The sequence below is a fragment of the Bombus huntii genome, chromosome 7, assembly GCF_024542735.1.
Source record: "Bombus huntii isolate Logan2020A chromosome 7, iyBomHunt1.1, whole genome shotgun sequence".
NCBI classification, from domain to species: Eukaryota; Metazoa; Arthropoda; class Insecta; order Hymenoptera; family Apidae; genus Bombus; species Bombus huntii.
This window is the reverse complement of record NC_066244.1, coordinates 7622033-7646169: the sequence shown is the minus strand read 5'-3', so window position 1 is coordinate 7646169 and position 24137 is coordinate 7622033. Positions and strand designations below refer to the sequence as shown.

Sequence of the window (24137 nt, the reverse complement as noted above, 5' to 3'; positions counted from 1 at the left end):
CCGTCATGTCTTACTATATTGAAAAAGAAGTAAATATCAGTAAAAAAAATTAACAACATTTTTTATTATTATATCATAAATATAATTTATGATCGCTTCTAAATGTATACTGTTATCACTTGAACATGACACTTGTGAGTATATACTCTATTTTTACCTACTTTGTAACACTTATGTTACGTCATATTTATTTTACAGTATGATATTTATTGTTTTAAGCCCTATTAATTTTTTCTAAGATACTATATTGTAAATAGCAGAAAGCGCTCTGCTATTTGTATCACATTCATCAGATAATATTTTGAATGTACTTTTTTGTTATAAAACATTCCTAATAAAAAGTTTATATGAAATTTAACACAGATAAAATGCAATCTTTCTAACAATTAAAGAAATTCATGAATATTTTTAAGATTTTGCAGAAGGTATTCAAAGTCCTTTCGAGTAATATTAAAGAAATCTAAAAAAGAGAGTGGAGAATTGTTTGGCACTTTACATACTTTTTATGGTTCTGTCCATCGTGATCTGGTGTTTCTTCTAACCAGCATTGTACAAGAAACAAGACTAGTCGACTTTTCTGATAATGATTTCCTGAATTTTCCATATATCTATATATTTATAGCTTGGTATTCTTGTTAACCAATCGACATTTTCTTTGTACATATAATATAACGTAATACTATATAACATAATACATTAATACGTAATGTAATATAACGTAATACTACCAGGTATGTAAATATGAAACCGGAATTTGTGTATAGAAAATACACGTTTATTGTATGAAAATGATTAAAAATATTTTATTCGAAGTATTGCCCATCGCTAGCTATACATTTTTCCCACCTGGCAATTGGTGGATGCCACGCCAAAAAAACTGTCGCTCTTTTGAGGCAAACCAGTCATCGAGCCATTTTCGTAAGAAGTGAAGTGCTGGTCAGAAAGTGCGTGTCCCATCGATGCAAATAAATAGTAATCGGACGGAGCCAAGTCTGGTGAGTAAGCCGCGTGCGAAAGTATTTCCCAACTGAACGCTTCAATCGTTTCCTTGACCGGTTTTGCTATATGTGATGGTGTATTATCATGAAGCAAAATTACTTTGTGTTGCCTTTTTTGATATTCTGGTCGTTTTTCACGCAAAGCTTGATTTAAATCGATCATTTGTTGTCGGTAGCGCTCAGTATTAACGGTTTCGCCAGGTTTTAACAGCTCATAATAGATCACACCCTTCTGATCCCACCAAACACAGAGCATTGTCTTCCGTCCATAGCGATTTGGTCTTGTAGTCAATGTCGGTGGTTCGCCTGGAGCTACCCATGGATTCTCAAAATATATCCACTTTTCATCGCCAGTCACAATTCGGTGGAGAAATGACTCTTTTGTATCTGGCAAGCAGCATTTCGCAAGTGGTTTTTCGGTTTTCCTGCTGTCTTTCATTCGGTTCATGTGGAACCCATTTTCCCACCTTCTGGATCTTTCCCATGGCTTTCAAACGCATGGAGACGGTTTTCTTCAAATGGTAACAGAAAATCAATGCTGTTGTATGAAACTTGTATTGTTCTGAGTCGAAAATGTTTGTGAGATCTACATTATCAGCTAGGGCCATCTATAGGCAAATTCCGGCTTCATACTTACAGGCCTGATATATAATGTAATACTAAATAACATAATACATTATAACGTAATATAACATAACGTAATACTATATAACGTCATATAATATAACATAATGCATTATAACGTAATATAATATAACGTGATATGTTATAACGCAATATAATAGAACAAGATATAATATAACAAAGAGCAAGAGAGAAATCTACATGGTTGTATATACAAATCTGGATACTCCGGCAGTGAGAATAATGTTTTTATTGACCGAATGATGTTAGTCAATTTATTCAAAATAAATCGCTTCAATCGAGAAGTTAGGATTCGTTGTGCATCGTGTAATAATAGCCCGAAGCCGATTGTTTCTGTATCTTTTTAATATAATTCATCGAAGAACGCTTTAGGTGTTGTCAAATGAGTAACACATACCGACGAATTGATAGAACAACTGGATTGTGGTGGTCAATGGATATTATTAAGACTTATCATATCTTTTTGTTAAGCCGTAATATAGTTCATGCTTATAGAACGCGAAAACATGGATGGAATTCAGCAATCTCGTAAGTCTGTTCTTTAGTGAAATTATTTATGGTGATAGCTATGTAATCCAAAGTGCGCTCGGAAGAACTATGAGAAGACTATTATAAGCGAGTTTTAAGGGAATATAATCTACTATTGATATGAACGTATCCCGATTTATCCGGAACGTCGCGTTTATTCAAGGATGGCAGGTGTCACAGATGAAATCCGACTAACTAAGCGATAAGATAGCGAAATTCCAAGCGCCTTAGTATGAATGACCACCGGGGTAGTGTCACGTAATTTTTGGGTTGGTGGGTGAAAAATAAAATATAGTTGAGTCGTAACACCACTATTTACTTGGTTTTAATCAACCTTTATTATGAATTCACCAATCACAATGTAACACGCACTGAATTAACATAAATCACAATTTACTCCAACCACGTTATGTAAGACTTAGTTACAACAATACATTAACTACGCGACTTATAAGAGTAGAGACCGACATAGATATGTTGACTATTCTAAGGATACAGAATAAGTGAAGTTTTACTGACGATACTGTGTCTGAGGAAAGCTAGGGGTGGGTGTGTCTAAGGACACGGGACTATCGGATTTGTTGATGACAATTTTGGTTAAGGAAGTGAGGGCAGTAGACACCATCTCCGATTGGATAATAGGACGGTTGGTGGACCAGGAAGGGTTTTAGCCGCCCTCGCGAGAAAGTTGCCAACGGAACATACCAGATGTGGAGGAAACCAACTTTCTAAGCTAACACGTGGTAGACAATAAACGTAAAGGGAAATTTAAGACAGGAAATACTCGCTTGGTCCGAAGGACCTTAACTATAAAAATGCCAAGGACCCCCTGGTGGGCACTTAAGACTATTGAGGGTGCGCTCCAAGGATATGCAGACATCTGGGTGCCATCCTGTCCGTGGTGTGTGGCCTGGTCTCTGATATGAATTGACGTTACAGTAGCATCCGGTCACTCTACTCGTTCTCAGAAATATATGATAAGTACGACCGAAGCCTTTTCTCACTCTCACGAATAAAAGAATTTAAATACTCCTCCTAAAATCATCCAAGTCAGTCTTGAACAGTCGCGCCTAGAGCTCGGAAGTGTATTATAAACCAGAAAAAAAATAAAGTTTCTTTTTCTTTTCTTAAATTTCTTCTTATTTTACGTTACACAGAAAACGCGTAAAATAGTTGGTTCCGTTCGCCCATGTTAACGATTCTACGAAGAACGTCCGAAAATAAATCGCAAACATTGAGACCTGCTAGCCCACGACATTGTAACATCAATCACATCTCAATCCATATCAGAGACCAGGCCACACATCGACGGCAAGATAGCAATCAGATGTCTACACATCCTCGGTGCGTATGTCACGTAAAATTAAGACTTAGGTTTTAAAGACAAGAAAGTTGGGCCGTAACACAACTGCTATCTTTATTTTCTATCGAACTTTATTGAATAGCACAGTTTACACGATTGATCTGAGAGATGTTGACTGATGATAGGTTGTAGTTCCAGTGCCGAGGTGTTGTATTATTACGGAGGAAAGCTCGGTGTGGGTGTGCCCCTTTGAACTAACAACGCGAATTCGTTGTTCACACTTTTCGTTAGGTTCCCACTGGGGGTAGCCATCCACATGTTATAATACTATATCACTAAGCTATAATATTTTACCAAATGTTCTACTGGACAAATTGTAAAATGTAAATAAATAATAAAAAAAAAAAAAAAACTTTTCGTTAGGAAAATTGACATTGTTTATGGGAAAAATATTTGTAAGAACGTGTAATAAATCTGTTCCAAGGACCATCCATAAACCGATAAAACTTACAGGAATAATAAACTAAAATTTGTTTATGGTGGGTCCTTGAGGTTATTGGCCTCTGATGTGGACTGACGTCACACGTACCCTTCCTAGTCCACTAACCTTCTTGTGGTCCAATCGAAAAGAAGATCTATAGCCCTCACTTTCCTAGCCAAAGTTGTCCTTAACGAATCAGCTCATCTCGTGTCCTTAGACACACCCATAACTAGCTTTCCTCCGCCACAACATCGTCACTAAACTTCACTTGTTCTCTATGTTTAGAATAGGCAACATATCTTTAACGGTTTCTACCTTTAGATCAGTCGCGTACTTGATTTATACATACCTATCAGTGTAACTAGGTTCTAAATAAAGTTGTTGGAGTGAATTGTGATTGTGATTATTGAATTCGTAATAAAATTTAATAAAAAAAAAAGTTAATAGTTGTGTTACGGATCAACTTTCTTGTTTTATCATCTAACCATCAAGTTTACGTGACATTTTGGCGATCCTACCAGGATCCATGAGGTTCAGGTAAACGGAACCACTCATTTTACGATCAGCCTTGAAGATTGAGGATCAACGGACCACTGCAATAGAGCAAACACTTTTGACGTTTCGACAAAGGAACACCGCAACGGAACCTTTCCTACGGGCTAAACGATCAAGGTGAGCAAACTCTGGATTCTTTTACCAAATACAGAACGAGAAAAGGCAGCTTCTCTAGCGATTCAAGCACAGATAGCACAAATAGTACAATCAGTATAGTAATGGCAACGCCACGAAAGGATAAAATCGAGACTGTTGGCGCCGCTTTAACTAGTAGTGAGATAGACCCAACAATTAGGGCTATATTAGATGCGATGCAGAAACAACACGAAACTCTTAGTCAACAAATTAGTATACTCACACGACGTATTGACGAAATTCAACGCGCAAACGAAGAAAACAAGAAACTCGCACTAGTAGGGGAAAGTTTAGCAAGAATACATATGGAAAATGTATCAGAAGCCAGTTCCCTAATAACCTCAGACGAAACAACCCACACCGCTAGAAACCAATTGGCCCTTCGAGGACCTCCTCCAATACTTCAGATACCACCTCAGCTATCCGAAGACAGAGCTTTCACTCAACGTTTTGCACAACCAGAGCTTAAAGCTAAAGACGCACTAAGATGTATCCCACGACTTAACGGCGAAGACGATATAGGAGTAGAAGAATTTATTAAAGAAGTCGAAGAGATGAGGGCAATGTGTACTGAACAATACTTACTACTGAAAATGATTAAGATTGAGAAAATTTCGGGAAAAGCAGCTATGGCAATACGTAATATACGTATCTCAGAATACGCACATTTATATCAAGCATTACGGCAGAACGTAGCAACTGAAACTTCGATTCGTGAACACCAAGACCAATTACGAAAAATTAGACAAGGATTTAACGAAAGCGTACAAAGCTACATTATTCGCTTTAGGAAACCATTCAACGAATTACAATATAGTATTGCTAACGAATACCCAGACGAAATAACCAGACGTGCCATGAGCGACATAATTCAAAAAGATTCAGTAACAGATTTTATTCAAGGATTAAAAACAGAAATAGGACTAGTTCTAGTTGCCAATCCGCCGTGCAACGTTATTGAAGCCGAGAAACGCGCCGCCGAAATCGAAAGATATTTTCGTGAACGGAGCGCAAGCAACACTGACTCTAACTCTGAATGCGATATTCTATTTGAGAATGAACTATGAATCGGATCTAACGAGAAACCAGAATACTTAAAGATCTGTCCTAACGACAAAAGCTTCTACCAACTGAAGAAAACAGAATTTGGAGACTATGAACCTCGAGCATGGCTCAACAAGATAGGGAATATCCTTCAAAAGAATAAAAAGATAGGGTTTGGAGATTACGACTTCACAGAAACCGAGAAGAATGAAATCAAGAGAATGATTCTGTTCTACAACAGTATCGATAAAAATAAAGAACCAGACCAGGCTACACACCGCAGGCAAGATGGCAACCAGATGTCTTCGGATACTTACTGCGTACCCTCAATAGTCTCAAATACCTTCCATAAATCTCAGGAATTTCCTAGTCGAGGTCCTTCAAACCGAACAAACATCTGTTTCCGAAGCATTTCTAAAGACCATTGTCTACTACGGCTTGACAAGGGAAAGTTAGTTTTCCTAACGTACGATGCAACTTTCCTCCTACTAACCACTTTCTATCGAGGGCGGCCAAGACCCTTCCTAGTCCACCAACCTTCATTTAACCAATTAACAACGAAGCCTATTTCCCTCACTCTCTTAGCCAAAATCGTCACCAACAAATCCGATGGTCCCGTGTACTAGACACACCCATCCTTAGCTTTCCTCCGCCACAGCATCGTCTCCGAACAGCACTGATTTTCCATCCGTCGAACAGTCAACATCCTTTGACCGGGAATACACCCGTAGATCAGTCACTCACTCATCTCGTACATACGCACCAGCGTAACTGTCTTCTTTACAAGTTGTTAGAATAAACGGTGATATATAACTTACTATACTGTGTTACATTCATTTAACCACCTCTGTTATCTTAACCGAAACAGGAGAACGACTATTTCGCGGCGCCGATTAACCGAATCGTAGCGAGAATTTACGCCTCTCGCTGACGCGTTTTCTTAACGACCGCGTCTCTCCGCGAACGGTCGTAACACGGACATAAAAGCCAATACCAGAAAAGCCAATTAACCTAGACATAATCTGCAGAAGCACACATTTAAACAAGAAGATAAAAACAAGCCCCATTAATCAGACACAAGTTGCGACCTATTGTACAATAATGTTGTACAACCCCTTTCTCCAGTTCAGTGTCATTCTATTATTGTAAGTGCTAAATTTATAGTAAAGTTCGATAAAAGAAAATTAATAGTTGGGTTACGACTCAGCCTTCTTTTCTCTTACAATCCAAGTATCAATTTTACGTGACAACTACATGGTTGTAACGTCAATTCACATCAGAGACCAGGCCACACACCGCGGACAGGATGACACCCAGATGTCTCCACATCCTTGGCGCTCAGACTCAAGCATTGCAATACGAGGATTAAATTAATTTCTATTATTTTAAGCTGACCTGTCTAAATATGAATTTTGTGAGATGTCTTGTATCTCAATTACCTTCCTTGTTCATTATTCTTACATTCGCTGTATTCATGGAAAGTAATCGTTAACAAATTTTAAAGTACGACGTAGAAGAACATGTTTAATACGTTAAAAATGAAAATTATCGAACGAAATAGAAAAAAATATTTGTAAGAATGTGCATAAGTTCATTGTAACTCGCTAATAACTTTGGCAATTCTCAATAAAAAGAAATTACATTGTAAGTAGATTTTTGGTAAATATAATCCAAGATACATGTGGGAAGAAGAATGTGCGGTTATTTGCTAAAAGCTTCAGGAGTGCATAGGAATATGAAATCGTTGGGCGAAAACGCAGGGCTTGTTTTTTCAGCGATCGTCTTTTACTTATTGTAACGTCAAATCCTTCACGACAACTAAACTGCCTTTTGTACTCGCCTAATTATACTCCTAGCAACAGCTCATAGATGGCGAGCGACACTTAATTGCGGTAGTAAGCATATATGTTAAATTGTTCCATTCTTACGCTTCACGAGCGCGAGTTCCAAGTTAAATGGATAAACCCGTATGGTTGGTTTTTATATATAAACTGGGTATATCAAGCGTTCTTCTGGTTCAAAAGTAAGTTATTTTCCTTGAATAAAAAGATCTCTATTTTATGTGAAATATATTATGATTTTATTAATTAAAGCAATCTTTGTAGTAGTTGTTTTGATAAAATTTTATAACGAATATAAATATAATTCATAAATAAATTTTCACATTTTCTCTTGAAAGTTTGTAACATTTCATTCAAAATGTTTTTCAATCCTATTTATCAATTCATCTTTTTTACCAGATAATTTTAATCCCAATGTCTCTAACATATGCTTTAATTGTGGCACAGTAAAAGTTGCTATCTGTTAAGAAGAAAATAAATGTATTACGAATTGTATTTAAATATTATTTAAACTTGATCTGCATCCATTAATGTACCTGTCCTGTTCTCAAATATTCTTGAATTTTATTCTCTGAAAAATCACTTGGTTTCGTTACTTTGTTACTTTTTTTATGTTTTGTCTCTGGTGGATCATCACTTATATCGTCTGTCTTTTTCATAAATACTTTATCATATTCGTCTAATAAATCATTTACCAGTTTATACATCTTGTCAGTGTTTGGAACTAAGATAAAATTTTAAATTATGTTATAAAATGTTGTACAAATTATAATATGTGTATTCTTAATAATATGACTTACGTGTATCGTCAGGTAGAGGCTCAGGTTTTTCCAAATCCAAAGCTAGGGCTTCTATAATTTGATGTTGATCTTGTACTTCAGGATTTGAAAACAATTTTGGATTATATTCGATACTTAATTTTTTTATAATTTGTTCTAGTAATTCAACTCCATTTGGAACAATTGGAGGTTTGTTTTCATTATCATCAAATATATATTCTGGGAAATATTCACTAATGTTTTGCACATTTTCTAGAATAATTAAAATTAAATGTCAAATGTTTCTCAAGTACTTTTTCTTTTTCTTTCTTATTTAGATATTAAAATATTTTAAGAGACAAACCTTTAAATGGTATTTTATACAAATAAAATCCCCCAATTTTTACATTTGGTATCATAGTATATAGGCTTGTACCAAAATTTTTTCTGATTGTAACGGCACATATTATCATTAAATTTTTGGCTTCACATTTATTGAGTAACGCACCAAATAGTAATTTGTTATCTAGGATGAAGAATGTAAAATAATTTTAGTAGATATTCAAATATATACAAGTTTTTAAGAAATAGAGAATAGATAATTGAAAGTACCTTTACGATAACTTTTGCCTGGTATGACAAAGTATGGTGTTTCAACATGATATAGAGGATGATAAGAAATGTGTTTTATATAAATTATATCAATGCCTATTTCTCGTGTTGTACATAAGCATCTTACTTCTTCTGGTGTAAAATTTATTCTCTCATCACCAAATGTTTGATATTTTTGAATATCTATATCTAAAATAGGTAACGATGCTTGTTGACTTTCTTCATTCTCTACTTCTTCCTATAATACAAACAATAGAACATTGAAAATTATCAAATCATAATCATATATATCAGTAACAAATTATTATAATACATACTATATCATCATTTTCATCCACTATATGATATGTATGTGAACTCAAAGGAATATTGCTTTCTTTACTTATATTTTCTTCTTTCAAATATGATGTTTTGCTGAAAATAAAGTGGGTTTTTGAATTTGTCACAACCTTCATTAAAATTTGGATCAATTGAAAGAATGAAACTAGTATAATAACAGAAGTAAATAAAACTTTATTTCTTACACAGAAAGACTGCGAAGGGATACATCTATAACCACATTTTCTCCAAGTCTCAAAGGTAGCTTCGCCATATTTCTAGATGGCAATTTTACTTGTTCCACTATATCTTTCAAAGATATTCTGTTGTAATCATCTGCATCGATTTTTCCAAATTGCATTTCCAAATCTTTATAGAATAAATCATGATTCCAATTTTCACCCAAACCAACAACTAATAACTGAAGATCTATGTCACTATAACTCGTTGCTTGTACTCTTATTCTATGTTTTTCATTATCATCGCATGGAGGATTATCGCAAGACGTAAAAATAATTACTCTTCTCATTGGCATAGTTACGCGTATAGCAGAGAATGCTTGTGCTGCATGCCAAAGTACATCATATAGTGGATAAGCCGTAGAGGAAGCAATATCCCTATAGTACTTCCACTTGTTTCCTTCATCTACGTATAAGATATAACAAAAGATACAAAAAAATGATTTAAAAAATTTGAGCACCAGAATAGTAAAAACTGTATTCTCATCTATTAACTTTTTCTGTAAAAATTTTGCCTCTTTCCTATCTAATACTACGAAAGATATCTTTCCTCTAAACTTAATACATAGCTTTTACCCTCAGTAACAAAAATTGCTTTGAAATTACTTTAGTTTTTTGTTACTTGTAGTAATATGTAATATATATGTTTATTAAACTTTATAACTAAGAATTGAACTTGATTTACAAATACCTATATTTATAGAAGTATCTTATCTACAGACTTTGAATCATTCACTCTTGCTCTCTCCCATTCATATTCTGACTTACTTTGATTAATAATTATCATACTTATTGCACCCTTTCTTGCTCTCTAAAACTCTCTTTGGTCCGCTTATACTCTGTCACTTTCTCTACTTTCTTTTTACAGTTTCTTAAGCCTTTCTACAATACTTTTATTCTGTCTTCAGCTCACTACATCTTCCAATCTTGTTAAGTGTTGTACCCACACACAAATCACACAGTGTCCCTACCTCTTTTTCCCAGTACCTATCCTAATTTTTCAAATTTCCACACCTTGCTTGTGTTATTAACTTTTGACTTCTACCTCCTTTGCTTAGGAATTTGCTTATTCCTATTCTCCGGATGTATTTATACCTATTATTGTATTTTGATTGTTCTATTTTTGTATATTGCCTTTGTCATTGCACTTTTACTTTCCTTATAGTAAGTATAGTAATTTACTTTACTTATAGTAATATATATGCAGAATATTGATTACCTATTTTCATTACTTCTTTCATGCTCTCTATTGAAGGTAGACCTAATTTCTGAAGAGTCAATATATGTTTGGTTTCAGGATCCTTGTCCCATATTTCAGTTCCAAACAAAACTAAACCTATCCAATCTTGTCTGTCCCATACCAATTTTTGCTTGAGAATCTCTTTGTATTGCTGAATTAAAAAAGACATAACAAAATAAATTAATGTTCAAATTGTTATTTGAATATATGAATCATAACTTAATATTAACTATATTGTATAACATTTCTTAAAAACAACATATATTCAAATACTATAATAGAAATTAAAAGTATTAATATAATACATTATTATAAAACATGTAATACCTTAATACATTGTAAAAAATATGGATTATCTGGATCATTTTTAAACATTGAAAGTGTCGCATCAATCACAAAAAGTGTACCATCTCTAACACCATAGAGGTCTTCAAGATCATTTTCTATGTCATCATCACTGCACGATTCCATTGTTAATTACTCCTAAAATTATTATTATACGATAACACTCCTAATTACTCCAAAAATCTTCATTGTACGATGCTACTGTTAATTACTCCAAAAATCTTTATTGTACAATGCTATTCTTAATTACTCCAAAAATCTTTATTGTACAATACCATTCTTAATTACTCTTAAAATCAATGAAAGCAAAGGATACTTCCTATTTGTGAGTAATTTAAGCAGTAATTGAAATGTGAAGTATATTTGATTTGAAGTAAATATTTAAGAACTCAGAATTTTTCACACTGATTGTAACATGCAATGAAGAATCTTAGTGAAAATTCACCTTTAACTCTATATTTGCTTCTATCGATACGGGAGATTCCTTCTGAGAATTACCATATTATCGTTTTAGTGTCACATGCAACGTTATCGTTTTAAGATAGTACTGTTTGAATTAAAATCTACAAACAGTTACTGTTAAAATCAAAGTTTTGTATGAAATAAAAAATAAAATATAGAATACGATAAAGTAAGTAAAAGTTCTTTTTTTTCCTCACGGTATAGGAGTTCAAGCAAAAACCAGCTCGCGTGCAAGTCGGATGTTTCTTATACAGGGTGGTTGGTAACTGGTAGTACAAGCGGAAAGGGGGCGATTCTACGCGAAAAAAGAAGTCGAAAATATAGAATAGAAATTTTTCGTTTGAGGCTTTGTTTTCGAGAAAATCGACTTTGAATTTTCGCTCGGTACGCGTGCACTTTATCACGTCTTGTTATAACGGATCTCACTGTAGATCGTTGTCTCGATGGAAAAATTAAAAAAAAAAAAAAAAAAAAATTTTTTAATTTTTATTCTATATTTTCGACTTCTTTTTTTGCGTAGAATTACCCCTTTTCCGCTTGTACCACCAGTTACCAACCACCCTGTATAAACGTTTAATTCATAAGAATATAAACGTTTTGGATATTTATCGTCTAAGTTAGACGATAAACTAGAGGCATTTATACTGGACACGATGAAAATTGTCGAGGAATCAAATCGCGTTAACGTATTCGAGATAAATCTCTAACACGAACGATGCAGCTGCCGAAATGCGAATGCAAAGCAATATACATAGATATACATAGTAAAGTTTTATCGAGCAATATTTCCTTTTTATAGAATTGGACTCAGACTGCCAGTGTTTCGTGGGATAATATATTTCGTCATGGATACTTCTGTCAATACGCAAATTCTAATATTCGTTTGCATTTTGTTTCTTATTGAGGAAAGGTTTCGTCATCTCTGCAATATGGTGCCATTTTCTAAAGGTAATTTTATTTTTCTCATTTCTTTCTTAAACATGCAATGTTAAACTTTAGTCGTTTATTTATTTGCGAGCATTTTATATATCAGCTGCAGTCGATCCGTTTGCTTTAATCTATTTTCCCTCGTTCGTGGTGTGTGGCTAAGAATCTTGGCACTCTACGAAATCCATATTTTATTATGTTTTATACGGGATATTTTGATTATCATCATCGACGTTTGTTTTTTTTTTCGAATCTGCACGCTTGCTCTTCCGTACAGATCTTGCTGCAGGCAGCAATATCTAGGACACATGTTCGCTATGAAATCGAAGATTTCGCTGGTAGATACGCAATTCCAATCATTGTCCTAATAACAGGAAAAATTCAGATCTCTATCGACAAGTCAATACTGTCTCGAGCGACATGAATGATTTGTTTACACAAATTTTGATCGTACCCCTTCTTTATGTTCGAGGAAAGAGGAGATCGAATAATTATTTTCATTCATTTTTTCCACTGTTAGCAGATGACAAGTTAATAGTAACCGACCGATCGATCGATCGAACAGTTCGACCTCCGACAAATATGGTGGCTTCATTGCTCTCTCGCGAATGCGACCGAAATGTTAAATTCTGTATATGCGATTCAATTATTGCTTTGGATCATGGCTATGTCTTTCAACTTGTTATCAAGGATTTATTCATTGAAAGTGCACAAATTATCGGTTTACTGGAAGATCAGGGAATTAATGCTAGTGACTGATTGCGCGTGGAAGCTTATATTGATTATCACTATGTGTCATATGACAGCGAATCCTGTACATTCTCGTGAGAAGTAAAGTTTTGTCGAGATATATGTACACCTATATAACTGGCTATTTGTTTAGGCGAATCGTGTCAGTCAGCTTATTTTCTCTCCGTACTCTTCCGTTTCTATGAAACGCGTGTTTCTGCAGGTAAGCTGAATTCTAGCGAAATCGTTTGAATATTTCAACTCAAAGCAGAAACGCTGTATTCTCTTCGAGCAACTATAACAAACGAGAGTTGCAGACATTTTTAGTCCAATAACATAGCAACACAACCTCGCGACCTTTCTTCATTCTTGTAGTTTTTATCCAGTCCTATAGCATCTCTTTCTTCTCTCGAATAATTAATTACATCAAATTAATAGCGCGCTTCTACTTTGTTGTCACAGGTTATACGCTCTTAACGAGGCGATACTCATCTTCCGTTCATTTTATCTACTTTTGGTGCCTTATATTGATTTTTCTAACGTGCGTATAATTACAGGAAAGCGCCGAGGCAGCGGCGTATTTCCAATAGCGGAAAGTTCGTATTGTAGCTATTGCTGGCATTATAAGTGTCGATTTTCCTCTTTTACTTTCGGTAAGTTTTGGCGAACAGACTTGCAGTTCGTGGATTAATACATGTAAATTGCCTTGAAAGAGAGCGGAGCAGTGGGAGTACTTCAGCGAATGATTTCGATTTCCATTCTTACAGATATTCTCAGGAGTGACGATCTATTTCAACATCCTTACTCGAAATGTGCCGCGGATGTCTCTACGATACTCTTATCGCCCGTCAAAGAAGCGAGAGAAGCATAAAATACATGCATGTAGCATAAATAAAATGGTGGTAGAAAAACAAGCATGAAATAGGGAACATAAGAAAGGAACATTAATTTCGTGCGCTATCTATCTATTGATCTCAAATGACACTAAATGTCAATAGAGGCGATCGGTTTGCCGTAACGGAATACACGTGAAATTTGCCTCATCTTTTGTGAGTAAATTCACTGGTTGCTTAACAATGTCGAAACAAGCCTCCCATCGATATATTCGACGTTGAGTCAACCGTTCGATCGTTCAATAGTTCAATAGTTCGTATCCTTCTTCCATGGAGGTTAGGAATCAGTGGCTCAAGATGAAAAGTGTATCAGATGCAAATTTTAAACGATTTGTGATAATTTGTAACCTGTTGAGGGTCATCGTATCATTTTAATAAATTAATTCTGTCATTTACAAGAATAAAAAACGGCTGAGTTTTATAAATTCTATAACAGATAGATAAAAATAATATCTCCTTTTATTACCGCATAGATCAAATAAAAAAGATGTTCTAGGTTAGCATCGTCGTTCTTAAAAATACCTTTTGGCTTTAACTTGACAATAATTTTATCATAACTATCTCTTCTTAAACAGAGTTTAAGAGATAAATTTATTCGTTCGAGGTGAAACTCTGTACAACTCGGTCAAAGGAAGACCAACTCGTTTATCGCGACGGCAAGTTAAATTTTCCATTCGATTGATAGAACACGATAAATGTCAATTTGGAAGTTGACTGGAAATGAGTAAAAAATGGATAGAAAAAAATTCAACGATACTTTTTGTAGTATGGGATAAAGTCTCTGCCGAAACCCTATATTTGTCTCGAAACGAACGTACTCGAATAAATGGTATGTAAAAAAAGTTAGAAAAAGAATAATTGTTCGGGGAACGGAAGTAACGGAGGAAGAAACTTTTGCAACGCTTTTTAACAGCCTTCCTCGATGGACGATAACGTCACCACACGATAACGACGAAACTCGTCTGTCAAGTGTTATGGATTGAGGGATCAAGTCGGATCGACATTTTTTCAGATCCCATAGGTGGAGAATAACAAGGTACACAGGAAGCAGAGGATACGAAGAGGATGAGAGAAGATGAACGTAACGCAGGCGCGTTTAAAGGAACTCGTGCGCGAGTGGTGTTCACGTCTGTAACGCTTTCAAGAACTCCGGCGGGAGCTGCGATTCTTCCTTTCAGTTTACCGTGGTCCCGCTTCCGAAACTTATGTCGTGTATTATTCTCGCCGGGTAGAAGGTAGTTCGATCGTAAGTTTCGATTGTGCGCTTCGTCGAAAATAGATACGGAACGATAAAACCGACGTATAAACGAGTTAAGAGTTAACCGAGGAAGGAATTCGGAACATAAGGGTTAAGAATAGTGGAGATAAAAAGTTTACGGCCCGCTAATGGTTGTGGTTTAATCTTCTCGCCCATTAATTATAATGGATGGTAAAAACAATTGATAGAATTCGCGGAATATCGTTGATTAGAAAATGTTAAAAAGGATAGTCTATCTGATACGTATAAGCAAGTGACTCTGCAAAGCTGCATTTACTTGCATTTGAAAAAGTAAATATTTAAAGCGAACATGGTGGAATTTTGTAAAGTATACGTGTAATTTAAACAGATACACTCAATGTCTCGCTCAATGCAAACCTTTTGCCGGTTTAAGTGGACGTCTCGTAACGTGTAAGAATTATTCATACGTATACTTCTTTCGGTAAATACTCGCGCCATGGCTATTTGTACAAACGACGAGATTTATAAATATCCGAATGCAGTTATTTAACTTGTTTTATTTCGGGAAAATTTAGTGCAATTTTCAATCTTTAGCACGCTTCGTGTCGCGTTTTGTATATAAATTAGTCGATACGGGTTTTATCACATGCACAAAAATACCACCCTCGATCATCGCATCCCGCTTTTCATTTGCATATATAACATTCAGAAATATTTATAAAATACAGCCATTCTGTATCGCGATTACTTCCCTGAAATTTATTTACCCTTATCCTCACGTCGTCGTTAGTTGAATTACGAATACGAAATTGCTCGTATATCTCAGACGCGTATAGGTATATATTACACAGGATATATTTATAGAAAAACGTGCGATCACTATACAGGGCAATCCTGTTAATGACAGCTTGATTCCTACGAAAAAAAAGAAAGACTCAATGGAAATGAGAAAACAAAGAGCTACATTTCACGCACTTATTCTCAACTTGGAATTCATCCTACGATCAAATTATTCGGTTATGTATAGTCCATTCTCTCGAATCTAGACTTCGCGAGGAGAATAAATTGACCAGAAGCTATTTGATAATTGAGAACGTTGACAGCCTCGTTGTATTTTCACAGTTAGATAGATAACGAAATTGACGTTAACAATCCTCTCATACCATTATGTGATTGATCGACAGGTATACTTTTGAGAAAAATGGCAAAGATAATGATACGTTGGTTCGTGTCGCGTTCACTCGCGCACCCTGTCTTCTCGTCGTAAATTGACAGCATAAACGTACTTAAATTAACTTTTTAAATATCCGCGAAATCTCGCATGCGTCTCCCGCGATTGTTCTACATGCGACAGACGGATCGATCCTTTTCGACTTGCCGCGAAATATATCCACGACGTAGAAGTTTCGATTCTAAATTCGTCAAAATACACAAGTATCACCGAAACGCATTGCTCTGACGAAGCAAGAATCGATGGATCGAATAAGCGATCAAACGGAATAACGAAATAACAGAAACGAGGGCAGGGGATGAGCTATAGTCGCAGGCGGTTCTCGTACAACAAATTTCCTCGTTAATTATTTGTGTAACAGATACAGTTCCCCTTGTAATCGCGTAATTCAGATTACGCGATCGAGATCTAGCCGTAACACGAACATATGCCGAGTTGAAACAGATCCTCAAATTATAATTACACGATTGATCGTGACAGTTTTCTCTGTCCGAGGTAAATGGTTGTTGATATTCTCTATGCCCATTGAAGCCAGAAATCACTTTCGCTCGCGTTCCATTGCACGCACAAGATCATACGAGAGAGCTTGATATTGGATTATAAAAACGAGGAAATCATGTCGACGAATGTATACAACGACTCGAGGATATCTTCACCAGAGTTTAATAGCTCGTACAATGGGACGATGGTGTCTTCGAACGAAAGCTTCGGAATGGACATCACCGGGGATATACTTTGGTACTTTTACGACAAGTTTCACAGCGAAACTAATTACTTGTTGATCATCCTCTATATTCCTGTGATGGCACTCGCAATAACGGCCAACGTTCTCGTGATTGCGGTCGTTTTCAAATACCACTACATGCGTAGGTACGTATATATGGTTTTTTATTCGTAAAAGATTTGTTTGCTTTACATTCGATCAGAAACATTTATTTAATCGTTTATTTCCTTGTTAGCTTGGTTCAACATTAATTGTTTATGCATAGACATTGCAAACAGTATATTTAGAACAAATTCAAACTGGATACAAATTAAGCGCCGTGCAATTCAAAACCCCTTTGAGAAAAGTGTGTGTTACAGTGAGTAACTCCGAAGTAATTTAAACTTTGCCAGGATCATTGTGAAACGCTATCGAAGTCGAATGAAGGAAGATTTGACTAAATTAAGCAACGACGACTCGATCGAAATAGCCTGAAATAATAGACTGTTGATTAGAGAGGTTGCTACCTCGTCACCTTGTCGATCTACAATTAGGATATTGCTTTCGAGACAACAGGGTCAACTTTGATCGAGTTAATTATAATTTCGGCCGAGGCTCGTTATAGGGTCAAGCAAATTAGTCTTTAAACACAAAGGTAGATGCAACGTGCTGTTATTTTTTTTAATCTTTCGACAGCTATTGAATTACCTCTAAAAGTAAGAGAAGTTCCCAGAAGAAACGTTAGATCGTCATTCTCCATTATTTAATATAAACACATCTTCTTGACCCAGTTCCTCTGAAAGGAACAAGACGCGAACGTCTTCAAGAGGGAAGCTAAGTCTACATTGACATCCAATTGTTCGCAGAGACGTATCTCAACCAATAGCTATCTGTCTTTCTGCGGATTTTTCACGAAAGACAGGTAGCGATTAGCTGCGACGTCTTTATACGTCTGTGCACAATTGTGTACAATTAATTAAATAATACACAGATTATTCATAAACTACGGATGTATGATCGAAGATGCAGATCGGACACGTAATGAATACCAATAGCGTGTAGATGCGTCGTGAGAATGTAAACAGGTAATATGCATGCATCGCGTTGACAAACAATTGAATGTAAATTGAATTCTCTAATAGATATATGTCAACTCCGATATGAAAGGGTTACGTGTTACGGGAGGTTGCGGTTTGCGAACGATGAATTAATAAAATATTTCGCTGGACACGGGGTTTTGGCAAGTATATCGAATCGAGAGTTCGTCTGCATCGCGTTAATAGTCGCGATAGCCGGTAGAATGTACCTTGAACATTCTTGAGCGCGTAGACGAAGAAACACGTAGGCATGTGTGCTTACTTCCGACAGCGGCCAAGCGTCGTGCAAATAAGCGATCGTTTCGCACTCACGATGCGTGAACGAACGTCATGGATATCTCGGTTTATTTGTGAAACAAAAATTATTGCTCTCTCTCTTCGTTATCAAAAGCAGGGATTAGGTTGCCGGTGAACGTGGATACGAATTTTGATATTAACCAATAATGCTTACGTCTTTCAAGGATAACAATAAGCGAAGGGTACACGTTACTAGAAACTCTCCAGGTGGTCGGACGTTCGGTATGCGAGCAGTTACGTTGAGAATTATTTATTTTTTGCTCGAGATTCGTCATAGATCGCGATGACGAGTAGACGAAGAATGGCGATAAGCCAGTGTTCCGTAGAATTCGAAAAGCTTATTGTGTTTACGGAAAACTCGAAAGTTAATGAAAGTGATTCGTACGTTTCATTGAACCATCGAGTTTTATAATGGTCTTAAGATTGACAATGTCAATTTCGCTTATATGGCGTTCAACCAATGATGGATTTTAGATGGACAAGATTTAACATTCAGAACATTTTTTCTTTATTTTCAGCGTGACTAATTATTTCGTGGTCAACTTGTCAGTGGCTGACCTTTTGGTGACTACTATTTGCATGCCTGTGGCTGTCAGTCAAGCAATCTCTATAGTATGGATCCACGGCGAAATAATGTGCAAACTTTCCTCTTACCTTCAGGGTAATTTCAACGATCTGTCTATACTACGATCGCGTTTTGCTTTACATATTTTAATTCGAATCTCGCTATCGTCGCTCGCTTAAATCAACGAAATGTTTTTCCACGAACATCATATGGTGTGATATTTTTGGAGATATACTTTGTTCCAACTTGTTTTCTCGCACTAATGCAAGATTGCACAAAAAGGTGCAAACCAAGCCTGAAAAGATACTATAGCCACAAATTGTCGCGATAGAACGCATCTCCCTAAGCATACTTCGGCCTACACTGGTTCATACGTAAAAGATTTTATGGTTTGTGCGCGTGTTAGTGCAATGCATACGTATATTCACATTTGCTGGGGTCCAATGTTTTCTCGAGCGATATGCCACCCCTTGGTGGATACAGTTTTAATTTCTTTCTCTATCCGTCGCGACCTTCTCGCCCACGTTCAACCGAGATTCTGTCCGACCGAACAAAGACTAAGTGTCTTATTAGAAGCGACCGAGTCTATTGCGGTCGCCGATGGTGATTGAAAACGATGATGACGACTCTATCTCGTAGGTGTTGCAGTCGCTGCTTCGGTTTTTACCATCAGCGCGATGAGCATCGACAGATACTTGGCGATAAGGAGTCCTATGGCATTTCGACGAGTGTTTAATCGAAGAAGCACGGTTCTCGTAATCGTGGCTCTTTGGTTGGTCGCTCTAATCATCTTTGCTCCTGTTCTCAGGGCGGTTAGTATTACATCTAACAATAATCTAATATCCGATAAGAATTACTCGTAAATATTCCAACGATAAAAAATGGCTCGGAAAATTTTGTATTTATTTGCTAAAACTGTGAATATTAATTTTTACTATGGTTATTGAAATTAAGTGAACTAATAACTGCTCTCAGGTATTTCTATTGCCAATGTTTGTCATCTCTTGTTATTCTATGAACAAATTATATTTTACGATCTTACTTCGAAAGAACGATTTTTCGATCGAATCCAACAGCCGTTCATTTTCTTCTTTGAACACAGTTGTTTCTGATTACTACCTTTGCAGAGATTATTTCCAAGAATCGACTAAGAATAAGCTACGCTTTGCGTATTAAAAAAGGTTCTCGGTAAAAAACTGAAAGAAGTTCTTCCGGAGCAAAAGGAGCTTCGGTGTGAATAAATCTTATCCAGAAGATTTCCGTTTCCAAAAACAGTTTAACAGATGAATGGTGCCCGATCTTCTTTCCAGATGACCCTCCACAGTCCGAGTATGGAACTTAGTAACATATCTTTCCACGGATCCTGGACAATGACGAGGAATTTTTCACAGAATACCTCTCGTGTCTCTCATCTACCACCTGTTTTCTACATTTGTTCCGAAGATTTTAAGCCTCTGGGCATTCAGGCGCCTCTTTTCGGTGCTGTGTGCTTTGTGCTGGTTTATGCGATTCCAGGTAAGACCACATGATTAATAACGAACTTAGCCTGAACATACATTTCCATCCCATTCCCCTTTCCACTTAGAAAGGGAAAGACAAAATGGTCTTATTATCGCTCTGAAAAGGCAGCAATCACTTTGCCCACGCTTACTTTCTTCAACCTTTATGGTTTTCCTTTGTTTGGTTGTTTTTATTCCTCAGGTTTCGTCGTAATACTATCTTACTCCATGATGGGTCGAACACTGTGCGCCCGAAAACCACCTTTCGACTGTGATAGCGTCGAAGGAAGCGCCAGTTCGCAACAGGTTAGTTCGAAAATCACGTAGGCGATAATACCTAATTTTATGACCATGAATTTGTCGTTTAGGAGCAAATCATCTAACGACACACAGAAGCGGCATTATAGCAACGCTGACACAGACTTTGCACGCACTTAATTCGATTATATCCGGTCGATCGATAATATGGCACTCTCGTATCTAACTTTGCTTCGTTAAAAAGCCCATTCGTTGGTAATGTAATATAGAGATAACCAGAATTCGACGAAATTTTCGACTCGAGATTATAATATTCCATTATAGTTAGTTTTATCACTATGCATATGATTTTCACGCATCTAAATTTCTCATTCTGACGCTATAAAATTTCATTTGCACTTTGTTTGGTCTGTCGAAACGGTTGTCTGTACCACCTTTGTACTCTTCTCGTCGATGATTAGATGATGAATCGATGTTGATCTAAATCTAGCCGCGTTTACGACCGAGTACAACTGCATTCTGTTCGCAGAGTTTCAGGCTGGTACGTGAGAGAAGGCGAATTGCTTGGATATTGCTTCTTTTGGCGGTGTTCTTTGCTCTGTGTTGGTTACCATATAACGTCTTAATGCTACTGATAGATCTGGGCGCAGTTGGTGAGTGATCGTTCATTGATGAAAGCTCAGCAATCGTCATACACCTTTAAATTGAATAGTCTAGCATTACCGAAACGTATAAAACGTCCACGAGCTTGTCAATAATACGATACTATCACTCGTGTCTCTTTTAACGATGGGAGAAATAATAGATAACAGTCGATCGTTGCTAACTTTAATGAGCTTCCAGCTTTCTATCCAATTACTCGTTACTTTCTCACTCATTCCCAATAACCGCCAAACTTTGACGACATGTATCTAAAGCCTCGAAATTGTTCCATAGGGGGAAAGACAGCGAGAGATGCTCTTTCCTATTGCCTGTTTCTGGGACACGCGAATAGCGCATTGAATCCTGTCGTATACTGTGTTATGACTCGTAATTTTCGGCGGAGTATATCGGAGATTCTTTGCTGTGGAACCCATGGGTTCACTCGTCGGAAACTCCGTCACAGGGTAAGTATCAGTAGTGTTCGCCTTTGTGTCGAATATCTACGGGTTTAACAATTTAAAGAAGCCCTTTTGATATCGTCGACACGGAAGTGGCAAGAGAATTTTTCCAATATACCAAAGCGATTCTCTTTGCCTGCTTTATCCTTTCCTTTGTCTTATCCCTTACACGATCGCAAAATCAACTTTGTTCTTTCAAGAGAAAAATTCATTCAACCATATTGATCATTTTAAGTTTAAAGGACGCCACTTACAGGAGGATATATAATTCGATATTATTTGTAACAATCTATAACGCGGACCTATGGTTGATAGTCCGGGGAAATTAAAAATCAAAATCATTTTCGAGTGCGTTTTTTCTTATGTTGTATTCTTAGCCTTTTGCCGTACAGTTGCAGCAATAAAAACGCGTGCGGATTAGATACTGAATCGTCGCAAAATTTATTCGGAGATTGACGATCCCAAAAGTCCTTTGATATTTTATGACACAGGCTACAATTATAATTCGTCGCACGACGTGAGCGTAAAAAGATTCGCAATAGGATACAGCGAACCTATTACTGTTGTCGTAGTAGTCTTTGAAAGATAAATGGAATTCTCTTTTTTCTCTATCTGCGATTGGAATTTATAAATACAAAGCAACGTGAGTAGCAATTTTCGAAGGCGCGTGGGACCGTGATTATCCCAATTTCACCAAACTCCAATATGAATTCTTTACGTAAGCCCGCGAGATTATAGTTGACGCGTGACATATCCTACATAAGCATTTATCCACGCTATTTATGAGAATCGAATTGGCCGGCTTCCATGCAAGGAACGCTAGTGAAGTCGTATTCTTTATTAAGAAAACAAACATCAATCCGATATACATAGTTCGATATCGGAAACTCTGACTAAATCGCATAATATTATTGTTTTCTATATAGTTATTGCAGAGACGAATATTTCACTAATAATATATCTGTTTTAAAAAACACTAAATAATACTTATACGAAATTAGATTTCGATTTTATTCGTGTTTGCTATATCGGATTACTGTCGTAGGTTCGCGGAGAGTTTGATACTAACTCTGCAGGCAACCGCGTAATGTCCATAACAGAGTTATTTGAGTGAATTTTCTAACTTTCTATTATACAGGATACAAGCTCATAAACGCAATATTTCGCCAACAATATCTCGTTGCATAACACATATCTTTGATATTATTCCTGTTTATTATCAGAATTCTCGAATTTTATTTCTATGGTTGATCCACGAAAAAACGTTTAATATTTTTCAATATAAATATCATCTCATTTTATCCATGACAAATCCCTCAGAATCTCTGTGCTGGTATCATAGAATATCGATGAAAAAGTTCGCGACGCGCAAACAAAAGGATAGTCTAAAGGTGGAAGCAATAATAACTGTAAGAGATGTTTGACGTCCTATACCTCCAGTGGTTCTGACGTCCTGTTTCAGAGTGCTCAAGGAACCGCCGTGATCGATGACATGTGTGCAGGGTGTAGTGCTAGTAGCACGATAAGACGCGGATTGCTTCGCAAGCGGAGGATGTTACCTGGATGCAGATGTGGGCTACCGATTAACGGCCATCACGCAGTTTTGGCCCTCCGACGAACGGCCACAACTAGCAGCGGATACGACAGCTACCTTAGCAGACACAGTCCTCATCGACGTTGTTACATGTTACGGAGTCTTCGGGGAAGGCCGCAAATGGGGATGGAACAAGTCCAGGTAAACAAAACTCAAGAGACCTGCTACAAGAAGAACGAAGCCTGTCAACCTCAGATAAATATATTCATCACCACGGACGAACAACATTGAACATAGAAATAAATGATTTCATTTTAAGGACCGATTAGTATTGATTAATTTCTTATAGACGTGTAGAATTTCGGTGTCGTTACGTAAAAATATTTGATGTGTATACATGAAGATGGACAGAAGAGATGCGGTGTCAATTACGATATCTCTCTATAGAATATTCCCTGATCGATTTAGTGATTTTCGGACTCGAGTTCATTGTAGCTTTCATTAACGACCAATATTTATATTGTTGATACGAAGTAAGATAAAGCGGTCAATGATCTTTAATATCTTTTCACGGGGTGATA

The 24137-nt window shown here is 36.5% G+C and overlaps 3 protein-coding genes across 11 annotated transcripts; 2 read left to right on the top strand and 1 right to left on the bottom strand.

Annotated features, from left to right (window-relative positions):
- Window positions 1–6653: 6653 nt before the first annotated feature.
- LOC126868123 (uncharacterized) lies at window positions 6654–13961 on the top strand. The gene is made up of 5 exons (XM_050623343.1): window positions 6654–7712; window positions 12304–12491; window positions 12974–13383; window positions 13718–13813; window positions 13928–13961. Exons 1-3 carry the CDS (start codon window positions 7645–7647, stop codon window positions 13264–13266), a joined length of 549 nt encoding a protein of 182 aa, XP_050479300.1. The 5' UTR covers window positions 6654–7644; the 3' UTR covers window positions 13267–13383; window positions 13718–13813; window positions 13928–13961.
- Window positions 7742–11504, bottom strand: LOC126867727 (X-ray repair cross-complementing protein 6-like). Of its 4 annotated transcripts, none has more exons than XM_050622560.1 (10): window positions 11488–11504; window positions 11025–11180; window positions 10677–10848; window positions 9425–9863; window positions 9218–9314; window positions 8901–9138; window positions 8653–8814; window positions 8331–8561; window positions 8067–8254; window positions 7742–7990 (listed from the first exon to the last, which is right to left on the bottom strand). In XM_050622560.1, the coding sequence occupies exons 2-10, from the start codon at window positions 11166–11168 to the stop codon at window positions 7880–7882; spliced, it is 1782 nt and encodes a 593-aa protein (XP_050478517.1). In that variant the 5' UTR covers window positions 11169–11180; window positions 11488–11504; the 3' UTR covers window positions 7742–7879. The 4 variants fall into 4 exon arrangements, with proteins under 4 accessions (XP_050478517.1, XP_050478516.1, XP_050478515.1 ...); XM_050622559.1 differs by lacking the exon at window positions 11488–11504 and adding an exon at window positions 11363–11487; XM_050622558.1 differs by lacking the exon at window positions 11488–11504 and adding an exon at window positions 11255–11481.
- Window positions 13939–23874, top strand: LOC126867728 (orexin/Hypocretin receptor type 1-like). Of its 6 annotated transcripts, XM_050622563.1 has the most exons (10): window positions 13939–14549; window positions 14629–15722; window positions 17035–17373; window positions 19119–19261; window positions 19805–19977; window positions 20476–20680; window positions 20867–20970; window positions 21452–21575; window positions 21859–22028; window positions 23485–23874. In XM_050622563.1, exons 2-10 carry the CDS (start codon window positions 15670–15672, stop codon window positions 23845–23847), a joined length of 1674 nt encoding a protein of 557 aa, XP_050478520.1. In that variant the 5' UTR covers window positions 13939–14549; window positions 14629–15669; the 3' UTR covers window positions 23848–23874. The 6 variants fall into 6 exon arrangements, with proteins under 6 accessions (XP_050478520.1, XP_050478522.1, XP_050478524.1 ...); XM_050622565.1 differs by having other exon boundaries at window positions 13942–15482; XM_050622567.1 differs by having other exon boundaries at window positions 13942–15602; window positions 17163–17373.
- The last annotated feature ends 263 nt before the right edge of the window (window positions 23875–24137 follow it).